The sequence below is a fragment of the Lactuca saligna genome, chromosome 1 (assembly GCF_052625555.1).
Source record: "Lactuca saligna cultivar CGN05327 chromosome 1, ASM5262555v1, whole genome shotgun sequence".
Lineage (NCBI taxonomy): Eukaryota > Viridiplantae > Streptophyta > Magnoliopsida > Asterales > Asteraceae > Lactuca > Lactuca saligna.
The window spans coordinates 13,516,301-13,525,621 of NC_136417.1; the positions used below are offsets into that span (position 1 = coordinate 13,516,301).

The following is a 9,321-nucleotide window of genomic DNA, read 5'->3' on the forward strand; positions in this document are numbered from 1 at the left end:
GTCTTAAAGGAGAAGAAGGTATTCCTTGAGCTTAGATCCATCAAATAAGTTCCCTTATCACCTTTTTCCGCATATTCTAACCCATTGTAAGTCCTCAAGTTTCAATCTTTGTGATCAATGCTTCTAGGTCTAGGATTTTTGTGCATTTCCTCCATGTTTGGAAGAGTTTGAGTGGATGGATTCCATAAAGTTGGCAACTTTATGGATCCTTGAGATCCCTTTGAGGTTTAGTGAAACATCCTAAAAATACAAGCCAAAAATTTCATTTTTAACTCGTTAATAAAACTATAATTATCTTTCAACATATAAAAACCACAAACTGTGTATCTCAAGAATAACATAACATATGTTAAATATATCATAGTATAAACATCCCAGACTAAACAAATATGGTGTGCACGGTAATCTTCCCGAGCTCCTCTTTTGAAAACTCAAGCACTTGAAATCAAATCTGAAACTGTAAGCACGAAGCATAGTGAGCTCCCCTAAACCACCACATACCATACAAAGCACATATCACAAAAATCATAAATCTAGGACTACTCCCAACTGCATCGGGATGAATCCCAACATCAGACTCCTGTCTGGCATCGGGCTCACCCCGGCATCCGACCGCATCGGGCATCGGGCTCACCCCGGCGCATACATAACATAATCACATAATCTGCATCGGGCTTTCCTAGGCATCGAACTGAATCCCGGAACAAACACGTATAACACATAAACTAGCATATATCGGGCGTACCCCAAAATACATAATACATGGCATATTAACTAACTTAAATCGGGCTTACCCCGGAACACATAACATATAACATTATCACATATACTACATCAGGCTTGCCCGGCATCGGTCTGGACTCCAGAACACATAACACACAACACATAAACATGCATGAATCACAAAGACATCAAGCATACATAACTACTTCTCGACATCGAACCAAAGTCCGGAAACATATAGACTGCATCAGGCTAGCCCCGACATCGGGCTCACCCCGGTATACTCTACTACTTAAATGGGCCGGCCTTGGTGCCTTAGAATCATTCCTACTGGAGGAAAACTCACCTCACAAAGCTGATTGTGGAGTCCTGCGAATAACCCCTTGCTGCTAGCTGGCAGATTCCCAAACTGCTGATCTCTCGACTCCCGAGCTATCAATACCAAAATATCACTTAGTCCAAAACAATAATCTTCCTTAGGGTAAAATGACTCTAGACCAACTTGGTCCATATCTAAGGCTCAAAATCATACTATAAGAGGCCCAACACTAGATGGGCTTCCTTAACCCACTAGTGTCCCACTAATGGCCTAATTTGCTAAATTGGGCCCAATCCATTTAATGGGCCTTATCCTAAGCCCAAACATTTTCTTGGCCCATATTATTAGACTCATATTGGACCACTAAGGTCCAAAGAACCCAACATCCACTGCATGGCCTAAACTGAGGCCCAACACGCAATACCCAAATCTGATAACTACGTTGGGTGTACTCCTATGTAGACTAAGCGTACTAGCCAAATGGTATGTACGTTGGGCGTACCTGCATGTACGCTCAGTGTACTCCCCTGTTAAGTCACTTTCCCATTAATTGCTTAATACTCTAATCCAGAAGCTACAATTACAAATCCAAGTCCTTTTTAACGTATTAATCCATAAAGTCACTGACTTTGTGACTTTGCATGAACCTAACAAGCCCAAACTCCAAAATAGCATTCCATTCTCATAGAAATGCTATTAACTCATGCATGAATCCAATAAGACATTCAAGATGGCAAATTTCTGCCTTAGGGACTCATTTTGAACTGAGAGTGGCAACTCTAAGTCCAGAAATCGGATTTAAACCATAAAGTTCTTTACTTGGGACCAACATGACTTCAAAACCACACTACACTAGATCTCAACATTCTTAGGTAAATTTATGAACTTTATACCTCCAAAGATTCCTAAATGATTATGTTTTCCTAGATCTATGAGCTTAAGGTACCCAAATCCTTCTTTGCCACTTCCTCCTTCTTCTAAGCTTGAAAATACCAAGATGAGCTTCCCAAGGTCAAGATCTCACGAGAATGAAGAGATGAGACGTTATAGGGTTTCTCTGAGGTTTGGGAGGCTGATATCGGGCTAGGGTTTAAGAGTACGTTAGGCGTACATCTCGCACATTGGGCGTACATCTCCAACACCCGCGACCACTTGACCCCTCTACAATGGGCGTACCCCAGCTTACGCTGGGCATGCTCACCCAGTTGCCACCTTTGCACGCATGGATAGAAATGCAAGTTTTTCCATTTAGGGACCAATCCTACCAATAACTTTAAAGTGCTATAAGTTCTTCATTTTAAGTTCGTTTCCGACGAACTTTATATCTACGAAATGGTGGCGAGAACCCCTACGCTCCTAACTACACACCCAAGCCTTAATACTTTTTATATAAAAACCAAGAGCATAAAAGGTCGTATCGCTTATACCCTGGGCCTCCGAAACCACAACCAAAGTACTTTTCAAAATGGGTGTTACATTTAGTGTTCAAGATCTGAGATTTGGTTGTGTTTTGGCTCATGTATGAGATTTTTGACCTTATTTCGACCATTGTTATGACCTACTTGGGAAAGACATGCATTTGTAATGCATGTCTATAAAGAAATGATTTTTATGACTTATTGGATGTAAGAAACCTTTTGGATGAGTTGAGTGTATGACTTAATGGATTAAGGGCTTAATCCATTAAGTTGTCCATGATCATTTCTTAGGACGTGGCGATATGTTCACCACGCCATGGGATATGAGGTTCTCGTAACTGTTTTGTCCTGAGATTGCTATGTCGTGGCGAATGCTTGGCCACGACAGTATTTACCCTTGTGTGCAGGATGTTGGTATGGTCTAGTGATCTTTTAGATTCGTAGATATGTTATGATTACCAGTGCTTTGCTGGTTACTGGTTATCTGTTTGTATATGTTGACATATTGTAGTTGGGTTGAGGCAGTCTTACTTTGTGTTGTACCCAAGATACTCAGGCATTCCAAGTGTACCCTAGGCCATGCGAGGCGGTCCGGGTGTATTGTAGGCCTTGCGAAGCGATTCAATCATACTTTAGGCTCATCTATGCATGCATTGTATGTGTATTGTTGTGTGGTGTATTTTGGAGGAACTCGCTAAAATTTGGCTTACAGTTATGGATTTAAATGTTTCAAGTGCTTCAGAGGATCGGGGAAATGTGAAGACATGATTGTACACATCATCCTGTTGATTTTTTTTACTTGAGAGATGTTATTGATACTCGAATTTTTATGATCCGTTTTGAAACAATGATTGGGATTCTTTATGGTTTTATGAAATGTATTTTGGAAATGAAAATTTTTTATCATGGTTTTTAGGGACATTACATTGGGATCTTTTGCTTCTCGACTTAGCTATGTAAGTTATATTTGTCTTATTGGTTATTTGAAGTATTAAAGTTTAAATCTTGCATGTTTGGCATGTCCTAATGCATAAAGTCGAAAACTTTATCAATGTATAGTAGAGAATTAGATATGGAAGTTTGAGCCCTAACTTAATAGATTAAGTCGAAAAACCTTTATGAAAAAAGTGTCAAGACGTGGTGCGTCTAGATTGACCAAGGGTTGACTTCTTGACTCTTTGATCATTAACAATTGACTTCTTGACTAGTTTGACTTTTGGTCAAGTTGAGGGGTCTTGAGCTATAGATTAAGGTTTAGTCTCTATTTGGTTAGGAAGTTGTGTTGCTGATTCAATCGAATCTGGGTAGTGAATTTTAACTCTTTGATCAAATAAGTCTTCCCACTATACTGTATATGACACTAGGTGTCATTGGATTGCTTGTTGTCTTTGCAACTCTTGTAGGAATGTTATATGTTCATTGGTCGAGATTCGTTTATATATAGTCATGCATATTAATAACATATTTATTGGGTGATGCCCATTATATGTGGTATTTTAGGGAATCCACTAAGCTTTGGACTTACAGTTTTATGTTTAATCTCTTCAGGTTGTTTTGATAGCAATGAAAATAGCACGACCTGATTACATTGCATCCACTGGAGATTCCACATTATTGGCTTTTATGATGTTTACTCTGTCATTTGATTTGAACTTCAAACTTATCTTTTGATTATCATATGGTTTGGAATGATACTCAGATTGATTTTATTATATTTGAAAATGAAAATTCTATTCTATATTTTTGGAACGTCACATAACCCTTTTCCGTCGTAAAGCATCTATAAAACAACATTTATATTTGTACAAATATATGGAGAAAAAAAAATTACATATATACGGGAGTGTAGTCTCTTCACCTATATACGAGTATGAATAAATGCATGATCATCATGATTTCTACAACGTTGTATATGCCTTCAAAAAAATTTATCTCAAATTTGTTATACTTCTAAAATACACGCATACTATATACTGTGACAAATAATAAATGATATAGATCGCCAAACAACATATTGTGGTTATTGAATATACACATCGTCATAAACATTTGAAATGAAAGAAAAATATGTATCAAAAGAAACATATGAAATGAATTCATCGCCATAAACACTTCTAAAAAGTTCCTTGGTCAATCATGTACAAAACAAAATTGTCTAAATGTGAATTTCGTTTTAGTTTGCCACATAGGTAGGCATGTAAACATGTTTGGAATCAGAATAAGACCACTTTCACAAAAACCAAAAATGGAATAAGCCGTAAACTAAGAACAAAAAACCACACTAAATACCACAAACGGTTATGTTCTGGTTATGTTCTAGCAAGAAATATATTGGAAAAAGTGAATATACCCTTAAAGGTATATAAGCTTAGGTACCCAAACTCACCATACTACGTCGTTTTGTATCATATATATACGTTGTAATTGTCTAATGTTCTTATAATTAAACTTCTAACTTGATTTCATTCAAAGATTTTTATAAATTTCACATTTATTTTCCTTTACATAATTTTCATTTTCAACTATAATATATATAACCTAATTGATGTTCGTTAAAAATATGTGATGTAATAGGAAAATAATAATGAAATTTTAAAAATGTTGAAAGTAAATCAAGTTAAGGATTGAAGTTGAAGAGCATTATAATAAATATATCAAACAAAATGACGTATTATAGTAAGTTTTGGTACCTAAGCTTATATACCCTTAAGGGTATATTCACTTTTCCTAAAACTGAAAAATCAAAAACCAAACAAGCTATAAACTAAGAACCAGAATCCGTAACCGGATACCATGAACTGATTTCAGTTTGGTTTTCGGTTAAAAATTTATCCCTAATGATACACGTCAAATTGTAACCTAATAATCATATTTGTAATATTTAAATATTTTTAATAAGTTTGTTGTATGCATTAAAAATCGTATCAAAAACTAATAAATAATTACTTTTTTACTCATTATTCATATTCTATATTTCCATACATATGGTTCGATATGTCCATCCGAGTTTTATAATATTTTATAGATATCCATTTTAACTTGGCACACAATGTTTCATTTAAATTATTGAATTCACAAGTTTAATATAGATTCATTTTATTATAATCAATGCAACATGAGACCATCAGGTGTACATATAACAGAGAGGTTTGTGATCGACGTGGCCATTAACCACAGCCGAACATACTATTTCGTCGGTTTGTGGTGGATCGTTGTCGATTGTGGTGGGAAAGGCGGAAAAACACGACCAATCGCGTGTGATGACTATTCTCACTCAGCCTTCTATTTTTTTTCTCTTCATTTTTCTCTTCTTCAGGGTAGAAGTGGGTGGCTAATCGGAAAGTTTTTCCCTACCCTTGTCGTTGAGAGTACTCTTGATTCCGACAACGACAAGTGTTTGTATGTGCATTGATTAAAATGTAAAAATATCATAAATAAAATATTTTTCAGTATATTGTTATGTTTCTATATTTGAAGTATATTATGAAAAGATTTATTAAAAAGTTGAGATGAATAGTAACTGGTAAGAGAAAAAAATGGAAAAGAAACGAAAAGAAAAAAAGCAGAGCGTGTTTTCCGGTGCAAGGACGAATAAGAAAAAGCTGGTGGATGTGCCACGTGGGCAGGATAATGGACGTCAGATCAGAATGTGACGGATGAGATTAAATCGGACTTTTATTTGCAACTGCCAGACAACTGTAGAGTAAATATTGGGAGATCATATAGATTTTCTGAAGCTTTTTAGAGAGAGAAAGAGAGAAAGAGGAGAGAGAGTATGGGTTGTATTAAATTGAGGTAGCAGGAGGAGAGGGGGTTTGCAGTGGCTATGGCGGCGTTGCAGGGGGCGTGATTTTAATGCATCCAAATAACAAAAAGACAGAATTCAAAACAAAGAAGAAAAGAAAAAAAAAAGAGAATGAACAATCCAAAACCCTTTCTTTTTTCTTCCATAAAAATTGTTTCATTCTAATTTTCTTTTTCTCTGCGAAAACACAAATCCACTTGCTTGATTTTTAAATTATGATATTGATAATTGGAATGGTTTAGTTTATCCCTGTTTCACTTTCTCTCTCTTTCTCTCTCACACACAAGACACCATTTCCTTCACACATAAAAAAATTAGATTTTTTAAAACCCTAGATCTTTCAGTAGGTGGCACACTCACAACCCCTAGCGGTTTCCGTGATCAGGGAGATTAAAACCCTTTTTAATTTCTTCATTTTCTGGATATGGATTTGGGTTTGATTTTGGAGAATTTGGGTGTGGAAAGATGTCGGGTTTGTTCTCACTAGGTGGAGGGTTTGGAATTGGTAAAGACGAGGAAGAACAGCAACATGATCATCACAATCAAGAGCAGGAAGATAGTATAATCACACCAAATAGTTTATATTTGTTCAAAAACGAAGACATCTACAGCAAAGGATTCGAACTATGGCAACAATATTACCAGCTTCACCAGCACCGCCAGCAGAACCACAATCAGCAACCGCTGCATTATGATTTGTCTGTCGGTGGTGGTTGTACAGGTAGGAGAAGAAGTAGCACGGCGAGTGGTGGTGTGGATGATCTTTGTCTTAACAGTAACAGCAACAACAACAACAACAATCATCATCATCTTTACGCGTCTTCGTGGAATTTCGTTGATAGATCAAGTGGAAGTGGTGACGAGACGAAAGCGATGAGGCAAACTGGGTATAGCATCGGTGGCGGAGATCATGGTGGTGGTGGCAGTGGCAGCGGTGGTGGTGGGATGAATTGTCAAGATTGTGGTAACCAAGCAAAGAAAGATTGTCAGCACATGAGGTGTAGAACTTGCTGCAAAAGCCGTGGGTTTCAATGTCAAACCCATGTCAAGAGCACCTGGGTTCCCGCAGCTAAACGCCGGGAACGTCAACAACAGCTCTCTTCGTTAACGCAACAGCAACAGCAACAGCATCACCATAATTTAGGGAATCAGCAGCTGAGTTTGATGATGAGAGGTGGTGGTATTGATCAGAATCCCAAGAGACTACGTGAAGATCATCAGCTAATGGCCACCGGTGGTAGTGGTGGTGGTGGTGTGACTTTAAATTTGCCTTCTACACATCATCACAACACTTCTTCAGGTAAAGATCGTCTCTTTAGGTTTACCCATTTTTCAAGAAACAAACAAAACCCACAAATTATTCCTTTCTTCCAATTATTGGTTTTGGAGAAGAAAATCTCTTTTTCTCTTTACCAATATTGATTCATGATTTGATGGGGTTTATTTCATATATATACACTCACACTCACCCATAGATTAGCTTCATATTTCAAGACTCGTTTAGGCTTTGAAATCAGGGCTACTACGGTGTGTGCGTGTATATATATATATATACATGTATATATATATTAATAAGTATATAACCTCGCCTATATCTAGATGAAATCTATGGAGTATGGATACACGTAGTGTTTGTCACTGTGTGCAACTGTGCGTGCTATGACATATTGACATATCGCTTTTGCGTGTTGTAGGCGAAGGGTATAGTAGACTCCATTATACCTAACCCAAGAAAAAGGTTATAAATTGTATGCATTTGCTTTTAAAATTTAGGGTTAGAAGTGGGTCATTTCCCGGCGGAAGTGAGTTCTCCGGCGATTTTCCGGTGCGTTAGAGTGAGTGCAATGGACGAAGCGGAGGAGCAGCTAGCATATCAAACGGCAGTCAACATCGGCGGACATCTTTTCAAGGGAATTCTCTACGACCATGGTCCGGAAGGTCGATACAACCACCCAGCAGGTGGTGGTGAAAGTTCCTCCGCAGGTGGCGTTCAGCATCATCAACAACTTCACCTCATTACTTCCGGCACGATGGGGATTCCCGCCACCACCACCACCTCCGTCAATCCACATGTCACTTCTATTGATCCTTCCTCCATATATCCAGCTCCTCTCAACGCTTTCATGGCGGGTACGCAATTCTTCCCACCACCAAGATCTTGAAAACAAAAAGCAAGAAAACAATAAAAAAAATTGCTAATCGTTAGGGGAACTTTTAGAGATGCAATGGCATGCTTTGATCTTGATTATACCACATTGGTTATGTAGCTGCTAGCATTCAACTAGGAGAATTCAGAGAAACGTAGTGCATGTATGCAAAATTTACAAATCTGTGTAATCAAAGATTATGTCTACAACCATGAACTCCATTGCAACAATGTTAATTAATTTAATTACCTGTTTCTATGATCGATCGATCGTGTGATATTATCCTTGCCTTTTCTTATTGTGGTGTAGATAAAAGATTAAATTTCCTGTTTCTATACTCGTAAATGTAATTAATTAAGATTTTAAGATAACGTTTCAACCTCTAGTTACAATAAAATATTGTTTACGAATTATTTAAAAAAGGGTATACATGTAATATATTGGGTGAACGTTGAATTTTTCTCTTTTAGGTTCTCTTAGTACTGAGCTACATTTGGATTTGTGCTCAAGGAATAAGATGTCATTAAGACATTGAGTATTGGAGAGTGTTATTTTGCTTGAGTAATAATTTCATTTTATTTGTTTAACATGAGTATTCTAAAATGGGATTACTTTTTGCTTGGTTTTTGAACTCGAGGTGGCTTTTTGCTCCGTTCACCTGTTTACATGCCGGTTTATAATGGCACAAAGCTTTTCATGGTGCCTTCTTTTATCTTCAAAAGTTCATAATTCATGATTTACCCCATGGTTTTTGGGAAATATGCAATCAATCTTGGTGTTTAACATCGCATATTGTTACTTTGTTGTTGATTAATTGTGGTTTGTGTATATGTTTAATGGTGTTTAAATTATACGTCTATGCATGCAATATAGGTGTACACATTGAGGTGTATATGTTATGGTTGGATA

General features: G+C 37.1%; 1 protein-coding gene across 1 annotated transcript; it reads left to right on the plus strand.

Moving 5' to 3' along the window:
- The first annotated feature begins 6,171 nt into the window (after positions 1 to 6,171).
- LOC145011120 (protein EXPRESSION OF TERPENOIDS 1-like) lies at positions 6,172 to 8,708 on the plus strand. Its single transcript, XM_078969787.1, has 2 exons — positions 6,172 to 7,565; positions 8,039 to 8,708. Exons 1-2 carry the CDS (start codon positions 6,731 to 6,733, stop codon positions 8,425 to 8,427), a joined length of 1,224 nt encoding a protein of 407 aa, XP_078825913.1. The 5' UTR covers positions 6,172 to 6,730; the 3' UTR covers positions 8,428 to 8,708.
- The last annotated feature ends 613 nt before the right edge of the window (positions 8,709 to 9,321 follow it).

What these genes read in the sequence shown, in the direction of transcription:
- LOC145011120 (XM_078969787.1), top strand. Translation starts at nt 6,731, where the DNA reads ATGTCGGGTTTGTTCTCACTAGGTGGAGGGTTTGGAATTGGTAAAGAC. An exon ending in TCATCACAACACTTCTTCAG is followed by an intron (nt 7,566 to 8,038) that starts GTAAAGATCGTC and finishes TTTAAAATTTAG; the next exon opens with GGTTAGAAGTGGGTCATTTC.